This window comes from Pteronotus mesoamericanus, unplaced genomic scaffold (assembly GCF_021234165.1).
Source record: "Pteronotus mesoamericanus isolate MK-2021 breed Mesoamerican mustached bat unplaced genomic scaffold, CSHL_Meso_final contig_220, whole genome shotgun sequence".
Taxonomy (NCBI): Eukaryota; Metazoa; Chordata; class Mammalia; order Chiroptera; family Mormoopidae; genus Pteronotus; species Pteronotus mesoamericanus.
The window spans coordinates 9,630,869-9,656,967 of NW_026555091.1; the positions used below are offsets into that span (position 1 = coordinate 9,630,869).

General features: G+C 64.2%; 2 protein-coding genes and 1 non-coding gene across 4 annotated transcripts; 1 reads left to right on the plus strand and 2 right to left on the minus strand.

Annotated features, from left to right (window-relative positions):
• Nucleotides 1-477: 477 nt before the first annotated feature.
• On the minus strand, nucleotides 478-20,814 carry CCM2 (CCM2 scaffold protein). 2 transcript variants are annotated; one of them, XM_054571286.1, is made up of 10 exons: nucleotides 20,655-20,814; nucleotides 7,985-8,158; nucleotides 6,173-6,256; nucleotides 5,650-5,833; nucleotides 4,144-4,280; nucleotides 3,403-3,538; nucleotides 1,910-1,967; nucleotides 1,526-1,628; nucleotides 1,287-1,425; nucleotides 478-953 (listed from the first exon to the last, which is right to left on the minus strand). In XM_054571286.1, the coding sequence occupies exons 1-10, from the start codon at nucleotides 20,682-20,684 to the stop codon at nucleotides 673-675; spliced, it is 1,326 nt and encodes a 441-aa protein (XP_054427261.1). In that variant the 5' UTR covers nucleotides 20,685-20,814; the 3' UTR covers nucleotides 478-672. The 2 variants fall into 2 exon arrangements, with proteins under 2 accessions (XP_054427261.1, XP_054427262.1); XM_054571287.1 differs by lacking the exon at nucleotides 20,655-20,814 and adding an exon at nucleotides 10,026-10,224.
• A 2,434-nt stretch (nucleotides 20,815-23,248) lies between these two features.
• Nucleotides 23,249-23,380, plus strand: LOC129068944 (small nucleolar RNA SNORA9). The gene has a single exon (XR_008528968.1). It is a non-coding gene; the product is annotated as a small nucleolar RNA SNORA9 (small nucleolar RNA).
• A 658-nt stretch (nucleotides 23,381-24,038) lies between these two features.
• Nucleotides 24,039-25,284, minus strand: LOC129068859 (testis-specific serine/threonine-protein kinase 1-like). Its single transcript, XM_054571288.1, has one exon. It carries the CDS (start codon nucleotides 25,152-25,154, stop codon nucleotides 24,039-24,041), a length of 1,116 nt encoding a protein of 371 aa, XP_054427263.1. The 5' UTR covers nucleotides 25,155-25,284.
• Between the last annotated feature and the right edge of the window lie 815 nt (nucleotides 25,285-26,099).

Here is a 26,099-nt window from a genome sequence, read left to right on the forward strand (position 1 = left end):
GCTGGAGCCAAGGGGCTGCGGTGGTTGGTGGGGGCTGCGCCCCGCCAGCGCCTGAAGAGCGGGCCCCCGGGCCCCGCGACAAAACTCTCAGGGTGGGCAGCACTTCTGGAGGGGGAGGGGCGGGGGCCGCAGAGTTTGCTGTGGAGACCCCTGTGATGGCAGGTGGGCATGGGCAAGGGCTGGGGGACAGGCGGGGCCCCTCCCAGGGCCGGGGGACAGGCGCTACAGCAAGGTTCTGACGCCGCAGGCGCCCTGACCCGCCCCGGGCCCCCGTCCAGGGGGCCGAAGCCCCAGCCACACCCTCCCCACAGGCAGGCTCCAGAGCCGGCCCAGCCCCCAGGCGGGCAGTGTCGGCCCGAGGGCAACTCGGTGGCCAGGCCTGGGCACACGGCCCTGGGCAGCGGCAGAATGGACACCCAGCTCCCATGAGATCAGAAACACGCTGGCAACCAGAGATAAATTATTCACATTGCAGTAAACTTCTTGGGTCTCTGAGAGTTTCGATAGGAAGGTCGTGTCATGTGCAGGAACGACCGCTGTCTGTGGTCTGGCCGCCAGGCAGGGCCGTGCGCGGGCGGCTCGGGGCGGCCCCCGCACCCCCACCAGCGTCTCCTTCACAGTATAGGGCGGGCCCAGCCCCGGCCCAGCTTGGGGGGAGGGGCCCCGACGCCCTCAGGCCGAGTCCTGGTCCATGCTGCAGCCCAGCGCCTCGATGTCGTTGCTGATGTCCGAGATCATGCGGTCCCACTCGTCCCCCTCGGAGGGCACGGACTGGTCGTCGGAGCTGCCCGCCGCCCTGTTCCCATTGGAGGTGGAGGTCGAGGTGGAGCTCAGGGCGCGCCGGTACCGGCCAAAGCTGTCGGTGATGATGCCGCGGCCGTCCTTCACGCCGATGGTCTCCAGGAAGTTCTCAAAGTGCTGGCTGTCCTTCTCGGGGATGAAGGGCCGCAGACCTGGGGGCACCGCATACGCCTGACCCCACGTGTCCCACAGGCAGCCGCTCCTCCAGGGCTGCCCCAGACAGGGGAAGAGACCCCGGGGACCCCAAGCTCCCGGACAAGATGGGGAGGACACCCTGAGCTCGGGGCAGGGCCTGGGCCCCAGGAGCCTCCACCAGCCACCGCCAACCGGCCTGGCCTCCAGGCCCTGCACGGCTGGCAGAGCACATGCGGCCGGGCCTGGGCATCGGACAGGGCCTGGTCCCTCGGCTGCAATGGTGGCTTCGCTGCCCGCCCAGAGAGCCCCTCCTCAGCGCCCAGAGCCCGCCAGAACACCCCCAGCCTCACCCAGCAGCAGGAACTTGCGGCTGTCCCCATAGAGCCGCCGCAGGTTGATGCAGAACTCGTGCACCGAGGCCCCGTCACGGTACTCGTGCAGCAGCGCCGCGAACTGCTGGATCTCCTGCGAGGACAGCTTCGTGCGCAGCTGCGGGGAGAGGGCAGTGATGGGGGGCCAGGCCCAGGGCCACACCCCCCAGGACCACACTGCGGCCCACCAGCACCCGCCCCTGCGGCCAAGGGCCTACCGTGAGCATGTAGTCCTGCAGCAGCTCGGCGGCCGTGGCGCTCAGCTCGCTCTCGCTGACCGTCTTGGCGTGGGGCGCCGCGGGCACACACTCGGGGAAGGAGCTGCGAGGACATGGCCCTGCCCTGTACCTGCGCCCGTGACCACACGCAGGGCCCCGGTGGCGCTGGGGGTCAGGGCAGGTGACAGGAAGGGGCCCGCCGTCAGGGGAGGGTACAGCTGGGGAGACGGAACCACAGGACGCAGGGAAGGACTGGGAAGGGGACAGCCCAGCAAGGTCACACGCAGAGCAAGGACGTTAGCGGTGTGACTTGGGGGAGCCCACTGGGTGGACGGGGGGACCAGGGGCCCAACAGGGAGGGCTGCGCGAGGGACGGAGACTCACAAGGGGCTGGCGTCCGCCTCGTACGACCCCTTCCCGTCCGCCTTGCTGGAGGAGTCGTCTGTGTGGGGCACAGAGCAGAAGCCTGAGTCTCCAGGCGGCACCCGCGCAGGGTCAGCGCTCCGTGGGGCCGCGGGCCTGGCTCTGGGACTCCTCCTGGGGGTTCCCCAGGGCCCAGGGCAAGGAAAGGCCCGCGTGTGGGAGCAGCCTGTCCTCCTCTGGGCCGGCAGGGTCGCGCAGCCCAGGCTCCGAGGAGCAGTGGCGTCAGAGGTGCTGCAGCCAGCCCGGGGTCAGCGTCGCACAGCCCAAGGCGGCAGGGGCCACAGCCCGCTCTGCCCCCAGCCCGGACTCAGCCGAGGACAGGGATGGGCCACGCGGGGCCACGCGGGGGCACGCAAGGCCGCAGCCTCCGAGCAGCAAAGGGCCTGGTACGGCCGCCCCTGAGGACACACTGCACAGACCACAAGGGACCCTGAAGCACTGTCACGTGCAGTGACCGAAAGCGGCGGGGGGGGGGGGGGGAGCCAGGCGACAGAGAGTGGGACCGCAGGAGAGGGCGGGAGGAGAAGGGGACCTCGCCAGCAGCAGGAGCAGAGTTCGTGGGGCGGGTGGAGGCGGAGCCCCCAGAGGCCTCACGTCCCAGCCAGGGGCACGGGGACCCAGAAGCACGTTCGACGACGCGTGATGGGGACAGAGGCGGCGCGGCCACACGGGGCACCGGTCCTGGGCTGCTGCCTCCGGGGGCCTCCCCCAGGGGCGCGGGGGGCGCAAGAAGCTGAGTCCTGGTCAGAGCAGTGAGATGGAGGGAGCCCCAGAAGCACGGAAGGCGGGGGCCGGCCGGTCCCCGGAGCCTCCAGCAACATGCGGGGCGGCGCCCAGACGGGGCCTGAACCCCGGGCAGGGGCCCCAAGGGGCTGCCTGGCGCCAGCCCCCTTCCTGTACCCCTGACTTACAGAAGCCACGAGTCCTTAATAAACCGCAGGTTCAGAAGCAGCAGGCCTGGCCAAAGTGGGCTGTGTACACGGGAAGCGTCGTGTGTGCGTGGCGAGCGGGCCCCAAAAAGCGTGGCACAGGCAGGCAGGGGTGCGGTGGCGCCCCACGGCTGTCGGGGGCGAAGCCTCCGGGACTCCCTGGCTCGCCTGCACCCCCCACCCACCGCCCCGCAGCCTCTGTCCTGGGAGGGACCCATCGACAGAAGCGAGCTGGGTGTCTGCAAGGAGGCTCCAGCAGCCCCTTGCAGCCCAGTGCCGGGAGCCCCTCCTGGGCCCTGTTCGGAGTCAGGTGAAGTGACAGTAGCCACATGTGGCTCCAGAAAAGTATTCCCAGCCCCCAAAGTCATGCAAGAAGCCACCAGGCTGGGCCTGGGGAGGGGCACGCATCTGTCCTGACTAGCCCTGTGACCGGCAGAGCCTGGGGGCAAAGGCATCGGCTCAGACCCGCAGGACCCAGGGGCAGGGGCAGCCACGGCCCCGCACACCCGCGCCACCGCGACTCACCGCTGTGCAGGGACAGGTGGTGGGTGGGCGTCGAGGCCCCGTCAAATATGGCTCTGTCCAGGAAGTCGATGGTGGACTCCGTGTACACTGTCTGGAAGACCTGCCCGAGCAGGGCGCACAGCTCCTCCGCGGCCACCTGCCAGGGGACAGAGCGGCACCTCCCTGGGCGGCCTCCAGACGCCTGGCCCCCCAGGTGCCGCTGGCGCCAGCACCGGGTGCAGCCTGGGGCCAAGGTCACCAGCCCTTGGGACCGCCCCCAGCAGCTCTTCCCACGGCGCCGTCAGCCACCGCCCGTCCCAGCCCGCGGTGGCTGGGGGACAGCACTCCCAACACCACAGGCTTCACCCGTCTGCTGCTTGAGGCAGGGCCCCCAGGGCCCGGGGCCGCGTCGACAGGGGCTTCAGTGGGGCCGGGCCGGTCCCGGGCAGGGCGGCAACCCACGAGAAGGAACCGCTGGGCCGCCTCGCTGCCGCTGTGCGGGGTGCCAAGGGGTCCCCAGAGCCTGGCGGCCCTCAAGCGGCTGATGGGGCGCGAAACCCTAACTCGCAGCTCCCAAGAATCCGCCGCAGGGCACGGCTAGGGAGCAGGGCCCCGCCACCCCGACCGCGCAGGGAGGGAGAGGGGCGGGACCAGGGAAGAGACGGACCGCCCAGCTGAGCCCAGGAAGCTCGCTCAGTGGCCGCTGCTCTGGCAGGGGCGGGGCCCGGGGCCGGCAGGGCCGTCGGTCCCGCCCACGCTCACCTTGCTCTCCGCCGCCAGGATCACCAGGCTGCACGCCTCCACGGGCACCACGCCGCTCTCGGACAGGGCGCCTGCAGCGAGGCCTCTGGAGCTTTCCGCACACAGGCTCTGGCTGGGGGAGATGCCGGGGTCCTGGGCTGCGAAGTGAATGCCGCGGCAGGTGAGGGGCAGCGGGGAGCTCAGCAGCGGCCCCCGGCCTCGCTGCCCTGTCTCCGCGCGGCGGCAGCCTCTCGCCCCGCTTGGCCGCCTGTCGCCCTCGGGAGGGCGACAACCATCTGAGGCTGAGCCGCGGCCTGCTGGAGTGCAGCCGCTTTTGCTCTGCCCCGAGGGAGGCAGCGACAGGTGCCAGTTAATGAACAGCAGGCCGCGGACAGACCTGCGAGGAGATGGGGGCACGGAGGCCAAGTGCGAAGGGCACGCAGCCGCGCGTCGCCCGTGGGTGTCGCGGGCGCGGACAGGCTCCACCTTCGTGGCCGCTGTGCAGATTTGGGGAGATGATTCCTGTCCCAGCCTTCACGACAGAGGGAGCCACACAAAGTGCCATTTTTATAAATGAAAACAGGTAAACACCAGCAGTTTCTCAACTTAAAGTAGGGCCGTCACTGAGTAGGTGCTCAGGGGACAAAGGAAAGACGGAGCCGAGCGGAAGGGAGCCCACCCAGCATGGGGGCGCGCGTGCAGGAGAACGCAGCTCGTGTGCGCGCCAAGGGCAGCGACCCAAAGCCCGGGGCCCTGACCGGGTGGCCACGCTGTGGGTGGCCAGCAGCTCCCTGGCAGTGCGTCCTGTCGGCCCCACCCGCAGGGCCGCCCCCGCTCCCAGTCGACGGGGAGGGCACCGCCCCCAGAGCCCCGACGCCCCTGCCCACTGCCCACAAGCGCATGGCGAGGCCTTCCCTCTGGGCTGCCTGAGGCGCAGGGCGCGGCCCAGCCGGGTCCCCTGGCCACCCGCACACCCCAGCCCCGAGCATGGACGGCTGCGGGGACAGCGTCGGTGCTGCAGCACCAGCCCTGGAACCCCACGGGGGCCTGGCGCCCATCTCTTGGGGCAGAGGCCATGGACCTAACGGGCAGCTGTCCAGGGCGGCCAGTGGAGCGGCTCCTCCGTGCCCGAGGGGTGAGGCCAGAGGAGGCCCCTCGGGTCCCGTCCCCTCAGCACGACGGGGGGGCCGTGTGGCTGGGCGGGGCCCACGCGGGTTGTGCTGCGCAGAGGCCACGCCGCCCGCCTCCAGGCCGCCTGCGCAGGGGCCCTTCCGGGCCTGGACGCCAGAGGACACCCCACTACCCCAGGGAAGGCAGCGCTGGGCAGAGGGCAAGCTCAGCACCAGCCCCTCGGGCACTCCTGGGCCCTGCCCTCCCCAAGCCGAGGCCGACCTCGGGGGCACGAGGGCGGCTGCTCGGCCACAGCGGGCAGTGGCGGCTGGCCAGACGCTGCCGGGACCGTGGGCAGAGCTCCGTCCCATGCAGGCGCACCCCTCAGCAGAGGTGCGGCCCCGCCCCGAGTCATACCTGTCTTCAGGACCACCAGGTGCGAGGCGTCATCCCGCACGTAGGACACAGCAGCGATGTCATGGATGGGGACCCTGAGGATGGTGTCCTCCCCGTCCCTCCAGGCCAGCTTGACGTTGTACGCAGACAGGCTGATGACTGCGTCGTGCTCCTGGGTCAAGTGTCCGGGGAGCTGGTGGGCTCTCTGGAAAGGACCATGGGACGTCAAGACACTCCGAGACCCCGGAGCCCCGCGGTGCTCACCCAGGGCCGTCGCCGGGAAAGGCCTGCAGGCTCAGACCGACGGTGCGTGGTCCGGATGTTATGAAAACGTGGGAACAGCCCAGAACCATGAGGAGCATGTCTGGGAACAAAGCCACGTCCAGACTGAGGAGCCAAGCGTGGCAGGACGGGGTCGTCTCTCACGGCCATGAAGGCCCAGGGTCAGAGCACCAGGAGCGGCTGCCAGAGCGTGGGGGCCAGAGGTTGAGGTTGGGAGGTGAGGCAGGTCGAGGGTCAGAGGCTGGGGTCGGAGGGCCACTACCTTCGCGTTGTCTACGAAGTGCAGGATCTCGGTGCGACTGGACGGGTTCAGGTGCCCTGGGATGGACGTTAACTGACCTAAGTACTGAGAGAAGGTGAGGGGAGGCCGTCAGAAGCGGTCAGCCGGCGGCCCCAGGACGCAGGAGCACCCCGCCTCGCGCCCACCACCAGCCCCCTGCTGTTTTGGCTGAAAGGAGGGCCCCGGGAGGCACCCCAAGTTCTGGAGAAACCCGGGCGCGGGGAATGAGTCTATGCTGCTTGCCACGCGGCACCTGCACCACGAGAGCACACCCAACACCCCCGCCACGGCCGAGGGCCAGCAGCGAAGCGGGGCGCAGACAGAGCAGTGCCAGGCGCCCACGAGCCCAGACGGGCTTCGCGAGGGCCTGCCGTCTGCGTGGTGCCTGCCTGTGCTGCGTGACAGCGTGACACAGCACCTGTCACGTTTCTGCTCCTGACGCTGCTCTTCGTGCGTGTTCAACGTCTGCAGACCTTCCCCAGAGCAGACCCGCCCTCCACACCGGTCGGTCCCTCGCAGAAGCGCGGGCGCAGGCCACTGCTGCCCAGGGGCAACCCAGACGGCCACCCCCTGTCCAACGTGTGCCCATCCTGTCCTCCCAAGAAACACCAGAAAAACTGAAAATCGACAACGCCCCTCCGATCCACCAGAGCGCGGTCACAGACGCGGGCTGAGCTCGCACGGACAAGCAGGAGACAAATGCCGCGGAGCGGGCACGCGGCAACAGCACAGCACAGACAAACCGGCCTCCACGTGAAACTCAGAACTTTGTACATGAGGAGACACAATCCCCACAGTCAAAAGGCACCGTGCGGCCCGCAGACCAGGAGAAAACACTATCCGGTAAGAGCGTCATGCCCGGAACACCGGGGAAACGCACCAGGGGAGTGACTGACCGAGGGCCCTGCTGTTGACTGGCTTACGTCCCTTCGACAAAGACGCATAAACCAAAGGAGAAAAGGGAGGGAGAATAAAGGGTAAACGGAACGTGCTCCGTCCACTCACTTTCAGCCTGAAAAGGAAGGAGATGCCAGCACCCACGGCAGCGCGGCCAGACCTCAAGGACAAGACAACGAAGGGGTAGCCCAGACCCAGGACAAGGGCTGTGTGGTCCTGCTCAGGGGGGGTCGGGGGCTCGGTGTCCGAGACAGAGCGCGGACGTGGTGCCGGGGCTGCGGCAGGGGCGGGCGGGGACGTGCTCCCTGCCGCTGAGCTGTGTGCTTGCAGTGGTCAGGATGGTAGATTCTATGTTACGGGTATTGTATCACAATAAAAAATATATTAATGCCCTGGCTGGTGTGGCTCAGGGGCATGAGAACTAAAGGGTCGCCGGTTCGATTCCCCATCGGGGCACAGGGCTGGGCTGCGGGCCAGGTCCCCAGCAGGGGGCGTGTGAGAGGCCACCACCTCTCAGCACGCAAGCCGTGAACGCGTGTTGTGGCCTGCGTGTGGGCGTGTCATTGTGAGCGACGCGTGCGGCGCTGGGGTCCGGCCGCGCGGCTCCCTCTCCGGGCTCACGCGTGAGCCTGCTCTCCTGCCCTCCTGGTGCGGTGCCTCGTCACTGACCAAGTTTTGCTGTGCTGAGCCTGGGGGGAGGCCACCCCAAGTGTCCGGGCGCAGGTCGGACAGGCCCTGGAGACCCGCGTGTGGGCCGGGCCGCGGGGGGCGGCTCGCACCCACAGGGACGCCAGGAGGGGCCGGAGGAGCAGAGTCGGGGGCTGCGCAGAGCCGGCAGACACACCCTCGGCTCGCCAGGAGGGGGACGGGGCTCGCGGGCAGGTGGGCAGCACTGACCTTCACCTCCTTCTCGATGTAGTCGCTCAGCAGCCTGTCGGGCTCCACCCGCTCAGGCAGGGACAGCACCACCGTGTGCAGGGGGCGCCGCTCCGTCACCTTCTCATGGGCTTTTTTGTCACGGCCCCTCTCACCCTTGAGGAAGACTCGCTTGAACGGCGACACGATTCCAGGCTGCGGGCAGAAACGGCCACAGCTGCGGTTACGGCCCGCACAGGCTCTGCGCAGAGGTGGCCGCCGCCACCACGTCCCACGCGGAGGAGCTGGCTGTGCGGGCCACGGAGAAGAGCCCCCAGACGCCCGCACGGACACGGGAGGTCAAGGCCCAGTCCCAGCGGGCGGGCAGAGAGCACGGAGGAGAGTCTCTCAGACACAAAAACGTTGTCCAACCTCTGGGCTCCGCAGGTCACTTCGCTGCAGGACCTGGGAGGCCCAGGCAGGTGTGGCCAAGTCTGTGATGTCAGCAGCGGACAGCGAAGTCCCCTGCCCTCCCTCTGGTGTCGCGGTAACACCGCGCTGCCCCTCCGCACACCCACCCCTGGCCAGGCCGGGCGACCTCACGCCCTGGTCAGGGCTCCGGAGGGGCCTGCGGGCTCCCCCTGCAGCTGCAGCACCCGGGCACGGCCCGGGGGCGGGGGGCGAACAGGGTGAACCGCCGGCCCCGCCCGCCCCCCGGTCACTGCAGGAAGCCCGAGCCCCGGGGCAAACGGCCAGCCGTGCGCTGTCACCCACACGGGCGCCGAGGGTCGCTGTTTCCGGTCGTCCCCAGTGAATGTAAAACCAGAGAAAACAGGCACCAACGGGCAGGAAACCCCCAGCCCAGGGCCACCTCCCGTCCCCAGAGGGCCCCACAGACACTGGCAGCGGGGCCGCAGCGGGCCCAGCCCTGCCCGCACGCGCAGCAACAGCAACGCCAACCTGGGCAGCGTCCGGGGCAGCAGCTCTCACTTGCCTCCCTCTCCAGGGAAGTGACGCCGAGCGACGCCCGGCCCCGCAGGCCCCGCCCCCGGCCCGGAGCCCCGCTCGGCCAGCTGGGAAAGCTGGTCAGTGCACACTCGTTGGGGCTGCGAGGGCCAGGCCCCAGGGAGGCCCTGCAGGCGTCACGGCCCCACGGGGGACAGGCGCCCACAGCAGGTGGCCAGGCGCTGAACGCAGGATGAGACGCTGCCAGCCGCCTGCTCGCGGGGTGCTGCCTGGGTGGCCGGGCCTCCCGCTGCTGCGGCTGGCGGGGCCCGGGGGGCCACCCGCAGCCCAGCCCCACACGGACGCCCGGCCCAGCACGACTCAGCTTTTTCAGAAACAGTGAGTGAGAGGCCACCTCAGGGTTTGGAACTGATGTTGGCTTTGAGCGTGAAAAATGTAAAGGAAGTTCTGGCTGAAGATAAACAGAAACACCCCGGGTCCCAGTGAGCGACTGCGGACCAGCCCCCCTGGTGTGGCCGGCGGAGCGGCCGCATCACGGGCGGTCACAGCCCCGCAATCGCTCCATCTCACCGGGCACCCAGGTCCATCGTCGCCAGAAGGGTCCCGTAAACTTGGACCCCAAAGGACAAAAGGACCCACCAGTCCCAGAAGGAGCAGGACCCTCTGGACGGGCCTGGCGACCAAGGGCGGCCTCTGCAGGAGCTACAGAGGCCGCGACGATGAGCAGGACTCAGGGGCCCTCAGACCTGCAGAAGTGCCCCCGCCGGCGCCCCCACCACAGGCGCTGCTCCTCACGCGGCGCGTGGACGGGGTTCCAGGTGTGGCCGGCGGCTGTGGGGGCACTTCTCCTGACCTTTCTTCCCTAAGTTATTTCCCAGCTTGGATCTCGGGTCCTAAGTGACCAAAGTCCACCCGCAGACCCTGGTCCCCGGCTGCTGTGACACCTGCGGCCCCTTCTTCCTGACCTCAGACGCACGAACCCAAGGGCCACCAACAGCTCCTCGCTTCGCACCACCCGCCCAGGCCCAGTCCTCAGACCCGGAAGCCAGCCGAAACCCTCGCCCCCTCCCCAGGGCCGCCCCCCGGGCCCTCACGACCACCCCGCACCCGCGCCCACCTCACTGTCCGTGGGCCGGCCCCTCGGGACATCTGGGGGAGGAGGAGTCCCCGCGGAGGCGCCGCGGTCCCCCGCCCCCGGCCGACAGCCGCGGTGCATGCTCTGCTCACCACTGCTCTGGCTGGAGGCTGCAGGCAGACGCTGGCCCTCCTTCCGAGACCAGCGACGGAGCCGGAAGGACAGGAACCACAGCTTCCGCCTGTTTCCAGCTTAAAAATAACGACGAAGAGGCAGCACCGTGACATCAGTAGCAAATCCAAAGTGACACCCACTAGACCATGTGTCTCCCTCCCTCAGTAAAAGCACACAAACGTGCGTTGCCTTGTCACACATTTGAAAGTCAGTGGTGTGTCTTCCTGTGAACTGTCTGTTCCCATTTCCTGCCTGTTTTTTCTCTTGGGTCACGGGTTTTTTTTCTATTTCTAGGAGAGCCTCACACACAGAATAGTCACCTTTTGCTTATAAGCTGCGAATCTTTCCTGATTTGCTGTCTCTCGCCTCTGTTGATGTCACCGGAGCTGTGGCACCACCCCACGGTTTCTGGGCTTTGACGGACAAACGCTTCCTCACCTCCCAGGCCACTGCAGAACCGCCCCCATCTCTGCTCCACACACGCCCGTCTGTGTTCATTCGCATCTCCCGCCTGCCTGCTGTTCACGCCCAGACCCCAGAGGGCTGCTGTCCCGCACCGGCGTCTCCGGCGAGCGAGCCCGATCCAGCGTGGTCCGTGGCGGGTCACGTGACAGCACAGCCCAGCTGGCCTGGGTCCCTCCTGCCCTTCTCTTTCAGAGGTTTTCTGGCGGCTCTTCCGTGTTCATAACACGGACGAGCATTAAGGGGTCTACCTCCAGAAAAGGTCTGGTGGTGCTTTTACCGGGGTCGCATCATAAATCAACTCAGGGAGACGGACAGTCCCACGCCGCCCAAACGCCAGGTGCTTTCCCTTTCCGGTTCCTGGCGGGGTTCGGCAGGGGTCTCTTTCAAAAACAGGCCCCCGGGAGGTGGGAAGAGCCCCTTCTCTTAAGGACAAAACCCAGACACCTCCGTGAACAGGTGGCCACAGGCCGGACCCCAGGAGGCCAGGGCGCTCAGCTCCCACACAGCTGGCCAGGCAGGCCCTCGCCGGTCGCCACCATGAAGGCTGCGGCTGCCCGCGCCAGCGTCCGTGAGCTGCCCACAACCCAGCGCACTGGCCAGCACTGCCGCGGGGCGCCGTCCGGGCTCCTCCCCACGGGACAGAGGTGGCACCTGACCTGTGCTGTCGCGTGCTCACGTGGCCCGCCGCACGCCCGCCCGCAGGAAGCACTGCCAGGGAGCAACCCCACAGCAGCCTGACCCACGGCGACGGGTGTCCAGGAGGGACCTGTGTGGCCACCCGGCCCATTGCGGGTGCTCAGGGAGGTGGGAATGTGACGGAAGCCGCACAGGAGCAGCGCACGCCGACACGCAGCAGCTGCCGAGGGGACGGGCGGGCAGCGCACACGCGACCGTGCTCCCCCTGCAGAGGGCACAGGCGCTCCCTGTGCTATCGCTGCAGCTTTTCTTAAGTTTTGAATTATTTCCAAATAAAATGACTTTTAGAAGCAGGCGTCAAGCCCCGGCCAGGTCCCGCAGGGGTCGTAACATCGTCTTGGTTCGCCAACGTGTGGGTTTGACCCCCGATCGGGGCACACACAAGCTTCAACCAACAAATGCGTAAGTGGAACAACAAATCAGTGTTTTTCTTTCTTTCTCTTTCTCAAATCAGCAAATTAAAAAAAACACAAACAGCCCCGGCTGGTGCGGCTCAGTGGATTGAGCGCCGGCCTGCAAACCATAGGGTCACCGGTTCCATTCCCAGTCAGGGCCCAGGCCTGGGCTGCGGGGCAGGCCCCCAGCAGGGGGCGCACAAGAGGCCACCACACACTGAGCTTTCTCTCCGTCTCTTTCTTCCTCCCTTCCCCTCTCTAAAAATAAATAAATAAATAAAATCTTTTTAAAAACTCTTTTTTTAAAAAGGATTTCCCAGCCAGGTGTCAGGTCTCCGGGAAAGGTGCGAGTACAGGACATCTGCTCCCCGCAGGCACCGGGCGACCACCTGCCACACACGGGACGCGCCCCCGTGGCTTTCCTGCCTCCGGCGGCCACAACAAGGGACGGCTCCGGGAGGAACTGGGGGAGCCTTGGTACCGACACAGAGGGGCTCCCCAGAAACAGGCACCGATGGCTCCAGACAAGCATGAAAGCTCAACGGCCCGGCACACACGGCTCGGGGGGGGGGGGCTGGACGTACTCCCGCAGACAAGCGGGCGCCCAGCTGACGCCGGTCAGGGCGCGCAGAGGACAGCCACCGGCGTTTCTCCCCTTTCCCCCGCCCTCACCCTGACCGTAAATTTTTTTAAAAATCACAGCGCGATCTCCGGCCGGACCTCCAGAACCTCGCACTCAGGGGCTCCGCTCCTGCCTGCAGGCAGCTCGTTCCTGACTTTCCTCCAGACGGGCCATCCCGCCTGGCTCTGCACCCGCGGGACGCAGCCACAGAAACGGCGCCGTCGCGGCAGCGGCAGCGGCAGCGGCGGGCGGCGGGAACTCAGGACGACGGGCCGGGGCGCGCGCTGTGCCCGGGGCGCGCGCTTAGCAGAAGCAGCCCGAAGGGCTCTATAACTGTTGTTTCCGGTGGGCGGGAGTGTTTTCCTTACTGTTCCTTGAATACATTTTGTTATTTTTTTTTCCTGAGATGTAAATGTATTCTTTAGTAAGAAAGAAATTTTAAGTTCCTTTTGGAAAGTCCAAAATTATCAGCAAATGCCGTTTGCATCTATCAGCTGGGCAAACATTCAACAATTTGCTAACATGCTATGTGGGTGAGGTTATTGGAAAACAAGTATTCTCATGATTAAAAACTGGAAAGATACAAAAAAAAAATAAAAACAAATTTTTAAAACGGAATAAAAACTGGACCAACCATGACCCCACGGGAGCAACCTGTCAGCCTCTACCGAGCAGGCAGCTGCGTGAGCCACACCTTCAGGAATGAACGTACAGACACAGCTACACGCATGCGAGAGGTCAGCCGGAGGCCGCTGTCAGCATTTCTAGGTAAGGTGAAATGACAACTATCTACAAACAAGGCCAGTGTTTAAAAGAATATTAATCCGCAGGAGAAAACGCCATTCAGCCTTGAATAGGAATAAAGAAACTATACATCCACAAGGAAAGATCTCCAAGCATATTGTCAGGAAAAAGAGCCCCAGAGAGGCCCCGAGTCCTGTCGTCGCGTAGGCTGTACCAGAGCCATCGCCCCAGACGAGGCCACGGACCCCGGGACCTTGGGGCACCAGTACACCCCAGCAGCACGCCACCCCTGCAGACCAGGCCCAGGCTTCTAAGTGCCTTCTCCACGGAAAGCGGCCAGCGCTCCCGGAGGAGAGTCCTGTCAGGCCCGGGGCAGGACGGGTCCGATCAGCCCGCACCGCTGTACTGTGGCCAAGGTGAGCTGGGGCTCGAAAAACTGCGGGGACTTGTCAGGAGACGCTGGACACCAGCAGTGTGAATGCACTTTAACACGACTGAACTGTCCTTAGAAATGGTCAGGATGGTAAACTGTGTCATGGGATTTTCACTACAACTGAAAATAAGAGGACACCTGAACCAGCTTAAAGCGCGCCTACGGGCCGAGTCCATCTGGGACAATTTGAGCTTCAAATAAGCAGTGGGAATGAGGGATTATAGTTGTGAGTAAAACAGGAATAAATAAGAATTTTAAAGCAGAGAAACCTAACCAACAGCCACGATGGGCACAGCAGCAGCAGCGGCGCAGGGCAGCGTCCGCGGGCGGGGCAGCGGAAGGTGATGCTGGACTGATGCTCAGCTCCTGGCTGTGACGGCCTCATCAGGCGAGGCTGCAAACAGACACTGAAAACAGAGAGTCCTGGTTGCCCGGAAGTCCAGGAAGTTGCGAGGACACGTTGGAAGACGCCTACGGCCACGGTGCACGCGACGTGGGCGGCCCTCACAGCACGATGCTGGGTCGAAGGGCCCTCACCCAGGACAAACCCGTGTGCGCCCGTGTGCGCCAAGTCCTGGGGCGGTCGCTCCGTGCAGACGAACCACTCTCGACGGAAGACTGCAGGCCAGCGGCGGCCGCGGTGGGGCCCCTACGGGGCACAGTGTCTTCCGGGTGACGGCAGGGTTTGGGTTGCGCAGGTCAAATGTAGCTAAAATACACTTACAATGGGTTTATTTCACAGCAAAAGGAAACCGTGCCTTTTGCTGAGCTCCAGTTACCAGCGTGCAGGCTGAAGGGGTAGGTCAAGAGCAACGGGCTCTGAAAGGCCCCGGAAGAGCGTGGCACGTCGATGGAGGGCGGTGGGCAGAAGGAGGGCGGCACGGGGAACACCAGTGCAGCGGACATCTAGTGGCAGGTCTAGGCCTTGGGCACGCGGGCACCCAAACTGTTCCGTGATAAATGCAGGGCAGCACATGCCCCGCCTCCACGGAGCGGCTGAGGACTCGGCACCAGGGGAAGGACCTGGAACCGAGCCTGAAGGGGGTCTCACGCGGAGGGTTCAAGGGTGGGTCGGCCTCGGCCACTGGGCGGCTCTCGGAAGGTAACATGCAAGGGCCATTTCGAGTAGCATGCCGACCGGCAGCCGTGCGTGACACGGTCAGACCTGGAACATTTCCTGACAGGTGACAAGGAGGGCGACACGCCTGACACGCAGGGCTGCCCATAGCATGAAACTAACACGCTGTGCCCCGCCCTGTGAACAGGGCCTCCCAACAACCCCTGACCATGCAGGCCACGGTCACAGCACGTGGACAGCATGCTGCTTTTCTGGAAAAAAAACTGCGTGGCATTTCAAACTGTAGGATGCATAATAAAGGTTCACACAAATACCAGTTTCCGCCTTTTTCTTCTCTGTCACGAGGAACAGCAGGGGTGAGACACCCCCCACCCCCCGCCGGGAGAGACACCCACACCAGGCGGTTTTCGGGGCAGCAGCAACACTCCGTGGGTGTCCACACCTTTCGGCACTTCCCGGCCGCTGCTCCTCCTCCCCCTGGGCCACACCCGCTCCGCCCCTGAGCCTAGAACAAAAGCCCCAGCTCCAGCCTGCTGAGGATCTCACTCACCCACCTCTGACGCCTGCGATCGAATGTCTAATCTCAACCCCAGAGCCCACACGCCCAGGCACCAGGAAACTGTAACAAGTCGCCACTGCTCAGGGTAAGGAACCGCGTCTTTGTGTTTCTACTCAATTGGCAAATCCCGTCTCGGCCCCTCACACTGCCACCGAAACTTGAGCGCTGCTCCTGTGGGAGGGACCGCTGAGCACCGCTGCGGCCAGTGCCCTTGGGGCTCAGGACAGTGACGGGCACAGGGCCGACAGGGCCACGAGACCGGGGACAGGGCGCGGGCGGGTGCCCCGCCACTCTGAGCCACCCTCCCGTGTCGAGGGCGACTGTGGAGACCAGGCCCCTCAGACATCCAGGTCCAGCCCGGGTCACAGCCCAGGGCCACTGTGCCAGATTCCTGTCACACCAGCCCGGCGCCCCGGGCTTGCTTCCAAACCCCCCGCTGCCCTAGCCCGCGGGACCGAGGACAGCGGACCAGGCGACCGCAGCAGGGGCTCCGGCAGCCCACACCCCTCCCCCCCTCCCCGGGGCTGGAGGCTGCGCACCAGGCCGGGGCAGGGCTGGCTTCCCGAGGCCTCTCCCCAGGCGTGGAGACGGTCCTCTCCCCGTCCTCACGGGGCCACCCCTCCGCATGTGCCCCTGCGGGCGCCGCCTTGTCCACGTCTCCTCTTTCGATAAGGACCTAAGTCATGTAGGATGGGGGCCAACCCATTGACCTCACTTAACCTCATCTCCCGACACCCGTGCCGAGGTGCTGGGCTCAGGCTTCGGCACAGGAACCTGGGGGGACGCGGCCGGCCGGCTCCTCACCCTCGGAGCAGGGGTGGCTGGGGCTGTGCGCCAGGGCCGAGCTGCCATGCGCCGATGCTGTGGGGCTGGGGCCCCCGGGGACAGCACAAGGTTCCCTCCACACGTGGGCTCGATGCCTGCGTAACTGAAAGGCTCCTGACTCACTTCCTAGCGACCCCGCCTGTCCTCTGGGCTCTGCAGCGGGTCTGCAGCCACAGAGCGCACTGCCCCCAGCATGTGCGCCAGGCGCCGTCAGTGTCCGGGAACAGTCCTCGGAGAAACAGGCGACGAGCACGAGCCACCTCGGTTGCCCGCGGGCCTCGCCCTGCCTCCCCTGCTCCGAAGGCCACGAGGCTGACCCCCGCGCCCCAGGCACACGAGCACTCCGCGTGCGAGCAGCTCGCTTGCCCAACAGGAGGCCCTGCCCTCCGCCGTCTTCCCGCTGCGCCGAGAGCTTCAGGGGCCCCCACAGCGACGAGGAGGGGGACGAGGAGGGGGACGAGGAGGGGGACGTCATGCTGACCAGCTAACCTAGGCCTGACCGCGGATCCTCACTCAACCGCAGGGCGGGGCGCGGCGGGGCGGCAGGGCTCCCGGCGCCGAAGTCACTGCAGGGACAAGCACACTGGGTACATAAAGGGCTCCTCCCGGACCCCACGGGCTGAATGCTGTGGGCCTCCCCCTTCGGAGCAGCGCCCCTGCAGCGCTGGTGCCCAGAGGAACGTTTGCCTGGACACCGGCCGCCTCTCAAGGGAGGCGCCCAGCAGCAACGGAGCCCTGGAAGGTCCCCACGTGCGCCCCGAGTCTCCACTGCGGCAGCCGGCAGAAGAGGGGAAGCGGCTTGATGGTCCCTCACGTTGAAAATCAATACACACACGACACTGTGATGGTAACTCTCCCGCAAGCCAGCGCGCAGGGAGCCTGCCCTCTGCCACCCGCTACAGACCGTCTGCGGGCCACCCGGCCAGGGCGCCTCCAGCCCGGCTCCTCTGGCCTCCTCGCCCTGGGGCGCCCTGTTGCCACCCAAGAACCACTGTGGGGAGCATACGAGAGCAAAGACGAAACAGGGTATAGAGGCTCGGATTCACCTTGTGAACCCGCGGTACGGCTGCGACGGCTACAGGACCGATTTGGTTATGAAAGCGACGTCGCAGGTCACGGCCGCAGGTTCACTAATGAAAAACCAAAAGCACAACAGCTTTAAACAATCAGAGTACCGGGTTGGAGAAGGTACTACTTTCTTTACACTTTCATTTCAGCTATTCAAATATTTACACACAGGCAGGCACCCCGTGAGGGGAGGGACGGCCGCGGCGGCTGCAGTCACAGGGCTGTGGAAGGCGCGGTCCCGGCCCAGCTGCGCGCGCCCCAGTCACCGCCGGACAGCTGCTGCAGCTTCGGGGCTGGCGACCGGGCCCACAGCCTACAGGGACTTCTCCTCCCCACTTTTTACACGGAAATTCTCACAAATCCACAAAAGTAGACAGAATAACGAGTAATGAGCACCCACTGCCAAAACATTCGGCTCTCTCCCCTTTTTTTCTGGTGGGAATAACGGTAATCTCACAAATCTTGCAATTTCACCTATAAAATTTCAGCATCTATGAGATCAGAACATGACAAAACACAAATGTCAAGCACAAGAAAGTTAATAACAACTCGTTACAACTGAAGATCCAGTCTTACGTTGCCAAGGCACCTTACACCTGTTCCTTTTGAAGAATGCAAATAAACTAGAACAGCGTAGAAACGCTTCATTTTGTTCAGGCTGAAATCCGGGCCATGGGCGGGGCGACCTGCAACCTAATAGCGGCCCAAGCAGCAGAAGCCGGGCCGCCCAGCAGGGCCCAGGCCCGGGGTGACTGCCCGCGGGGGTGACTGTCCACGGGCTGCAGTCCTCAATGGAGTCACACGCCTTTATAAAAATGCACACAATCCAGCCCCGGCTGGTGCGGCTCAGCAGGCTGAGCACCGGCCTGCGAACCAAAGGGTCAGAGGTTTGATTCCCAGTCAGGGCCCAGGCCGGGTTGCGGGTTCGGTCCCGGGTTGGGGGCGTGTCGGAGGCGACTGATGAATGTCTCCCTCGCACACGGATGTTTCTCTCCCTCTCTTTTTTCCTCCCTTCCCCTCTCTCTAAATTAAATACATAAATAAAACCTTTTTTAAAAATGCACACAAGCCAACTCTAACTACGTTTCTTACAAAAAGCAGTTACGAGCTGACAGAACAGCGTCTAAACCCACAGAACTTGAGTGTTTTGTAAGGAGGCAGGTTGATCCTCCAAACTCCACGCCAGGGCTTAGGGTCTGCAAGGCACCGGTCGCCCCGAGGCCTCCAGGCAGCCACGGCCCCAGTGGGCGCAGGCCACTAGCACCCGGAGACCTCTGTCCCTGCGCTCAGCCCCAGGCAGACCAGCAGCCACCCACCTCCCCACAGGCAGGCCCCTCCCGCGTCCCCACCGCCCAGAGCCTCCCCTGGGGCACAACAGGGCTCAAGTCACCTCGCCCTGCGCACCAGGGTAGCCTCAGAATGGACAGGGCTGTCCTGGACCACTTCATAGGAAAGGCACTCGGCCCTCCTGGCTCTCTGGCCGCTGCCGGTCCCTGAGCCGAGGACTCGGCCCTGGCAGGGACACGCCTGAAGGCCTGCCTGGGGAGCGGCCAGGCCCGTGTCGGAAGACCTGACAGGGCCTACAAGCCACGTTTTTAAAGGGTTAAACTTGCATCTTTTGAGGGACCTAACTCAGGAGGGGAATTTAATTGTCCAACTGTACTGTCATAAAACTATGAAGTCATTGCTTCTGCTGTTGCAGCTTGAACTTGTGCACACGTTTTGAAACAGCGTCTCTGGTTAGTGTGCCACAAGAAAACAACTTCACACGAAGCTGTAAGAGTTGGAGATGACCTCGCATGGGATGGAGGAGCAGAGCAGGAGGTTCCACAGGCTCGCGACTGGCGCAGAGCAATGGGAAAGTGTGCTGAGTGGTGGCCTGAATAGGAATCCACGTCCCAGGGCCCTGAGTGGCAGCCTGTGGGAGAATGAACTGGGGCGGCGGCAGAGCCCACGGCAACTATGTATCCTCACAGAGACAATGGTCTCCTCTGAGGAACCGAGGGAGTCATCAGTGGCCTTCTCTGTGCCCGCACCTTTCTGCTGCCCCAACTCCAAACCTCTCCAGTTTTACTGCTTTTTCACTTCTATTTCAAAAGCTCAGGAATGCCTGCTTCTCTCTCAATATGGCTGAATGGTGTAACGTCTCTACCTAAGCTGGGAGGAGGTTCACGAGAAATTCGGGCAATCCCACCCTCCCTGGGTGGACACTAACCCGTGACTCCCCTGAGCAGCGGGAAGCACGTCTGGCCTGACTGTGGAAGACGGTGGCCAGGACTGGCCCCCTGCTGGGAGGGACTGAGCCGGCAGCCCGGGGCGCTGGGGACAGGACACCTCCGGGACAGGCCCTGGCCCACACGGCTCAGTGACAGGGCAGGGGAGGACGGACGAACTTCTGGGGCCTTCTACCGGCTTTGGTACAAGCGGCTTCCGGCTCTCCCCAGGGGTGGTGGGCAGGCCCCCCTGCAGACTAACGCTGCAGGCTGAATCATTTTCTTGGCCGTTTTCCAGACTTCCACGTCTTTGTAGGTACTGCTCCTGCACTGAAGTTGCACGATGTGCGTGCTCATGGCACAGAACAGCAAACAAGGTGAGGGAGGCAGGCACCACACAACCCCCTGAACAACCCCCCTGCCTGTACTCCATTTCAAACACACCTTTTAAAGGGGGGCACCTTGGAAGACAGGTGATGAGCAACTCAACTGAAGGACACAGCTGCTCTGACGTAGGATCATAGGACTCACCACCATCTGTCTTAAACTTGAACGTGAAAGTGCACATACACACACATTTACTAAACCAGAAATGATAGGTAAGACACTTAAGCACGTCATAAAGCCTGTATTTGAAAAAGATACATTTCATTGAAACCCATTTTCCATTTTAATGATAGCTTATCCCACATGGTTATTTCAGTCTCCTTAAAATGTTCAGCTTCTTTATCAACTTACTCTACCCCGTAATTAAAGCCACATCTTAAAAACTACATAAACTGAGGAGCCTCTTGAACTATGTCCCAAATCCAACTGCCAAACGTAAGGTCACTGAGATCACTCGGATGGTGTCAGGGAGCGAAAGCCCAACCCGCGAACGGGCTGTGCACGGGCTGCACCGCGGGGCACAGCTCCGGTTTCACTCGCATCCAAAACTTGAAGACATCAAGCAGCCGACGTCCGCACGTTAAGCTCCCACCCACTGTCTCTAAGGTTCCAGCCCAGGAAGACTTTTTGGCCCCCGAAGCGGGGCCGGCTCCTCTGCATCCCTGGGCACTGCCCCGGGACAGGCCATGTGGAGAGCCTGGGTTTGGGGGAGTCACTGGCCGGAAGGGGCGGAAAGGCGTGGCCCCTTCCTCCCCCGCCGCGCCGGCCGGCAGAGGACCCCCGAACGGCATTGTCCCGAGGCGCGCGTCCTACCCTCCGCGAGACCCGCTCCGCTGCCCACCCGGCCCGGCCTGCCCGCCACGCTCACCCCCGGCGTGTGAGCCCGCACCTCCCTCCGCGGCCGCCCCGCGCCCGCGCCCGAGCCGGCAGACCGAAGGCCGCCCCACGGGAGCCTCCCTGAGCCCCCGCGCCCGGCCCCGCCGCCCCCAGCCCGGCCCTCGGGAGGACGCACCTTCTTGCCCTTCTTGCCCTCCTCCTCCATGTCGCCGCGAGCGGTCCCCGCGGCCCGGCCCGCCCCGGGAGCCCCGCGCCCCCCGCGACCGCTACATGCTCGCCCGGGCCCCGCGGCCACCGCGGCCGCGTTCCTGCGCCGCCCGCCCTGCCGCCGTCTCCGCCCGCGGCCGCCAGGGGCCGTCCGCACCCCGCACTTCCGGGCCGAGGGCGCGGCCCCGCCCCCTGCACGCCCCGCCCCCAATCTTTCAGAGCAGCGGGATCGCGCCCGGCCCGCCCCGCCTCTCCAGGGCTGCGGGAGCGCGCCTGTCCCGCCCCTTTCCGCCCCCAGCCCTCCCATTGCCCCTCGGGGCCGCGGGAGCGGCTCCAGCTTTTCGATTCCTCCGCCATCTTTACGAAGGCCAACTTCCCGGCCTGCCTCGCGCTCAAGGATGCCGAGCTCAGGCCCGCGAACGCGCGCCCGGGCCCGTGGGGCGGGGCCTGCAGGAAGGGCGGGGCGCGTGGGAGGGGCTAACAGGAAGGTCGGAGCCGGGCTGGCGAGGGGCGGGGCCCGCTGAAAGGGCGGTGCTAACAGAAAAGTTGAGAGCCCGCTTTTCTTAGATCCCGTATTTATTAAATCTGCCACCTGCCAACCTGGGGTGGCGCCTTTTTCTTCAGTGTCTACCTGCCCTCCATATAGAAGGCCAGTTTTTGTTTTTTTTTTTGTAGAGAGCAAAGTTTTAATTTCCCAAGAAAGGAGAGGGGCACGGTGTGGAGAGATACACAAGCCTTGAGGGGTGGGGGCTTTGCGCTTTTTTTGAATTATAATTGGATTAAAAGGGTGTGGGGGTGGCTGTTGTGTGGCCCCTGCGCTCTTTGGGTGTTGCAACCGAAGCTGCAGTTTGCAGATGTTATCGTCTGCCAGTGGCTGTAGGGATAGTTAGTTCTGTTCTCCCAGTAATTTCCGGACCTGAAAAGACTGCCATGAACCACGTGACCACGCCAGGTACCAGGCCATTTCTCCAAGGGGCTCTTACTGGTTTCAAAAGTCAATCTTAATTCCTTAAGGCTTTCCGGTGACATCCAGAGTCCAGGCATGAAGGCGGCCAGTTTCAAGTTACACCCAGAAAGCTCCCAAGGCTGCAAAGCCCCATGTCCAGACCCTATCAGAATAAAGCCATAGAACAGTCCGCTAGAATCGGGTGGTTTGCCCGAAAGCACTCTGCAAGCTGCAGTCCGGAGCGGCAGGCCCGCTCTCTTGCTCACTATACCAAGCTGCCAGTTAGGACCCCGCAGCACATAGTGCACACCGGTCCCAAACCAGTGTGTCTCCCTGGTTCTTTTCAGTAGGGATCCTCTGCCAGCTGCCCGTGTGTTGCCTTTCAGCCCCGCACTCTCTCCCATTTCCGGCTCTGCGGGATGGAGCCGGGCCCTTGAGCACTACCCTGCCCGCAGAAGTGCTGTGGGGTCGTGCGATTTGGAGCCAGGTGGCAAGCTGGGCTCTGCTGGCCCTCCCGGGACTGGGGGAGATGGTCAGAGTGAAGGCACCCGGGTCCTTGGGAAATATCCCCGGGTTGCAAGACCTGCTGCGAACTTCATTAGCCTTTAGAGATTCGCGCTCACTAGGAAAGGGCAGAGACCGGAATTCTGAAAGCAAAGGGGTCCTCCTGCTACTGGGAAGAGAGCAGACCCACATCCCCTCTCCTTCGCGGGGCCGCCCCTGGCTCCGCTGCTCACAAGGCCCGCTCCCTCGCCGTCCCGGGGCCCCGCCCCGCCCGGAATGGGAGGCTCGCGGCGCGCCTGGCAGCCTCGAGCACGAGCCTTGAGCTTCGTCCTCACCGGGGCTACCGAGGCGCGCAGCAGTCCCGCTCCAGGCCTCGCCCGGAGCCACGATGACGTCACCTTCCCGGGCGGCGCCCGGCAGTGGGGCGCGGGCCGTGTGACGTCGCAGGCCGTTCCGGGCGGGCTGCGTAATGACGCATGCGTGCGGCGCGTGTGGCGTGTAACCATGGCGGACGGCGGTGGTGAGCTGTTGTTTCAGCGGGACGCTCTCGGATGTCGTCTTCATCCGAGGCCATCGAGGGTGCCAGGCGGGATCCGCCGTCTGCTGAAGCCGGGTAAGAGTCCTGGCCTGCGCGGCGGGGCGCGGGCCTGCGGGAGGGGTCTCTAGCCGGGCCCTGAGGCCACGTGCGGCCTGGGAGGGTGGGGGACGCGCTGTGCAAGGGGTCTCGCAGGCGGGTTCCCGAAGGGCTAGGACCAGTCGCTGCGAGGCCGGCCGGAGCTGAGCGCGCCTTCCCCGCAGCCGTCCTGCTACGTGCCCTCGGAGTGCCGCCTCCCGGAACCTCCAGCGCCGGGCCCGCTGTGCCCGCGCCGAAGTTCACAGGACAGTGATCCCCGAACCTACTTCTGTGTCCAGCCTGTAGTCCCGCAGTGTGTGTGACCTATAGAAGAATATGGGAGAAAAGCTGTTTTGTACAGTGACGCGATGACACGGATAACCCAGGGGTCTGGTAAGTTTAGGAAGCTCTGCGCTGGAACGGCAGAGAGGGACTGTGTGCCTGGGAGAAACCCACGCGCGGTCAGCACCACCCTGCCCGGGGCTGTGGGCTGTGCGGGCGGCAAGCCTCCAGCGTGCTTGGGTCTGGAGTGACCCTGTGCATTCCTACAGTGCTTGCGAGAACATCCTGAAACGGTTTGAGGCCTTGCCCTGCCGCATCCAGAGCAAGGTTATAGAAATTTCAGACAGTTGCTTGCTCCCTTCAAAATCTGGTGTGCTAGGCACCGTGTGGACTCCACGGTCCCAGGGCAACCGCTTGCCACACGCGGTTAAACTTTTACATTCGGATTGTCGTTCGCAGTACCCACGTGGCACGTGCTCAATCACGACACGGGGCAAATGGCACCAGATTGGAGTGCAGAACACAGAATGGTCACCTTTGTGCAGAAGTTGTTTGGGGCTTTCTGGATGTTTGCTATGTGCCAGACTCATTACAAACTTTATTTTATCATATCCTGAGAACAGCCTTTCAAAAGTGGAAAAAGAAACTCGGGGTGGGGGGGACGTGGAGGCAGGGGATAAAGAAAACCGAGCAGGCGCGGCGGGGGGGCCCTCCCGGAGGGACGGAGGATCCGGGGGTAACGCCCCCCCGGAGCAGCGGGGGGGCAGTGATGTGGGCTGAGCTTCGCTGTGCAAAACTTAGTCATTCTGCACCCAGTTTATGCACTAATATAGTGATTTATTGCTTCTTTAGCCATGTCCTAAGGGAGGGGAAAGAAACTGACGAAAATAGTGGTTCATCCAAGATTGTCTTCCTCAGCTGCCTGTCCCTCGGCTTTTCTGAGCTCAGGCTCGATGCTCCGAGCTCGGCCTCATTCCCAGCCGGCCCCTGGGCCGTGCGAGAGGCTCTCACTGGGTGTGAACGTCTGGGGGCCCCAGAGAGGCCCCTTCCGCTGTCTCCTTGCTCGGCTGCTCGCCTGCAAGGGTGAGGCCTGGGGGCTCCAGCTGCCTCGACACCTGCACTTGGAGCGTCTCCTCCTTGGATTTTGGCTCCGGCCGCACCTCAGGCTGTGCCCCGTCTTGGGGCTCCCCCTTGGGGGCTAGCCTCTTGTCGGAGCCAGGCTCGGGGGGCCGCACGGGCTCGGCGCTCCGGGAGCTCCCCTCCTCCTTGGTGGCGGTTGCAGAGGACAGGCCCCGGGCGCGGGGCTGCACCCAGCAGTGGCTGAGGATCTCATCGATGTGCAGCCGCCGGGTGACATCCGGCTGCAGCATGCGGTAGATGAGGTCCTTGCACTCGTCTGTCAGGTGCTTCGAGCGCGGGAAGTTGACGCGGTGCTCCTTCTGGATGCGCAGCATCTTCTTGATGTTGGAGTCGTCGTAGGGCATGGAGCCGCAGACCATGATGTAGAGGATCACGCCCAGGCTCCAGATGTCGTAGACCTTGGGCTGGTAGGGGATGCCCTGCAGCACCTCGGGGGCCGCGTACGCCGCCGACCCGCAGAAGGTCTTGCTCAGGATCAGTCGGCCGCTGTCGTCCCGCGGGCAGCGCTTGGAGAAGCCGAAGTCAGACAGCTTGATGTTGAAGTCCTTGTCGAGGAGAAGGTTCTCGCACTTGAGGTCTCGGTGGACGATGTCCATGTCGTGGCAGTACTTGATGGCCGAGGAGAGCTGGTGGAACTTCTTGCGAGCCTCGTCTTCGTGCAGGGCCCCCCGGGTTTTGATGAACTCAAGGAGGTCGCCCTGGACCCCAAGCTCCATGACAATGTAGACCTTGCCCTCTGAGGTCTCAAAGATCTCGTAGGTCTTGACGATGGAGTGGTGGTTTAACATGATCAAGATCTCAATTTCCCGGGGAAGGAATTTTTCCAGGAAGTCGGGGGGGGCTTTCTTGCGGTCGATGATCTTGACCGCCACGTTGAACTTCAGGCGCTCGGAGTAGGCGGATTTCACTTTGGCATAGGAGCCCTCTCCCAGGTTTATCCCCATGATGTAGCCTCGCCGCTTGAGGACGGCAGCGTCATCCATGGTGCCAGGAGCTCCCGGTGCCCCTGAGGCCACCCTGCACACACCTGCGAGACATAGGCCAGCGGTACCCTCATTTACACTGTGGACAGCGTCCGCGGGGCTTGCTGGGCCTGCCGTCCTGCCTCCTAGAGGCCCAGACTTGGCATGGAACCAAGTTCAGTGTTGTCGCCCAGGTGACGTCAGTGGGTGAGGTCACAAAGGAGGAGTGGCCTGGGGGGCTGAGGCTCTGGCTTGAGCCATTTGGACCCAGAACCCTGGAAGGGCAGCCAGTGGGCCGGAGCCAATTAAAGGCCTTGAGAGAGTGACCTTGCACTTGGCTGGGACCAAGGGGGGGCGTGGCTGTGGGGGCACATGGGTCTGCCCGTGCCCCCAAGCCCAGAGCCAGGACCTCTGTCAAGTCGAGATCCAGGGCAGGCGGTTGCACCCGGCCAGAAGCAGCGTGCTCACGCCGTTGGGGCCGTCAGGGTTTAGCGAGGGCGTGGTTTACAAAGGTGGGGGCAGAGTGCGGGAAACCACTGTGGTCACGCTCCTGGAAGAGGCGGATGGCGCAGGAACCTGGGAATAGCATTGTAGGCAAGACAGCCTTGAGAGAGGCAGCAAGCTGCGGAGAGACGTTCCCGGTCGCTTTCCCCTTCTGGCCTGGAAGCGCTGGTCTGTAGCGGCCTGTGGGCCATGCGTCAGGGTGGAGGCAGACGGAGGGGCCGAGAGCCCGGGCCCCGGTCGCCATCTTTGGAAGGGCCCTACCCCCTCCCGCACAGCTCGGCAGGGCCCTTGGCCTGCCTGTGCTGCCTCCTCCTCAGACGGCCTGTTGCCCTGGCACGGGTCCTGCTTGCAGCCGCGTCCTGAGGAGCAGGAGCCTTGGGTTTAGCCTTGGCCGGGTCCACCCAGAGAGAGTGGGGGGCCTCTCAGGTGGTGCAGCCCCGCTGCTGGTCTGGCGCACACCAC

Coding starts and splice junctions, on each gene's coding strand:
- CCM2 (XM_054571287.1), bottom strand. CDS start 10,124: ATGCACCGCGGCTGTCGGCCGGGGGCGGGGGACCGCGGCGCCTCCGCG. Junction 5,834..6,172: donor ACTTCGTAGACAACGCGAAG/GTAGTGGCCCTC, acceptor GGTCCTTTCCAG/AGAGCCCACCAGCTCCCCGG. Junction 3,539..4,143: donor TCCTGGCGGCGGAGAGCAAG/GTGAGCGTGGGC, acceptor GTCCCCTGGCAG/GTGGCCGCGGAGGAGCTGTG.
- LOC129068859 (XM_054571288.1), bottom strand. CDS start 25,154: ATGGATGACGCTGCCGTCCTCAAGCGGCGAGGCTACATCATGGGGATA.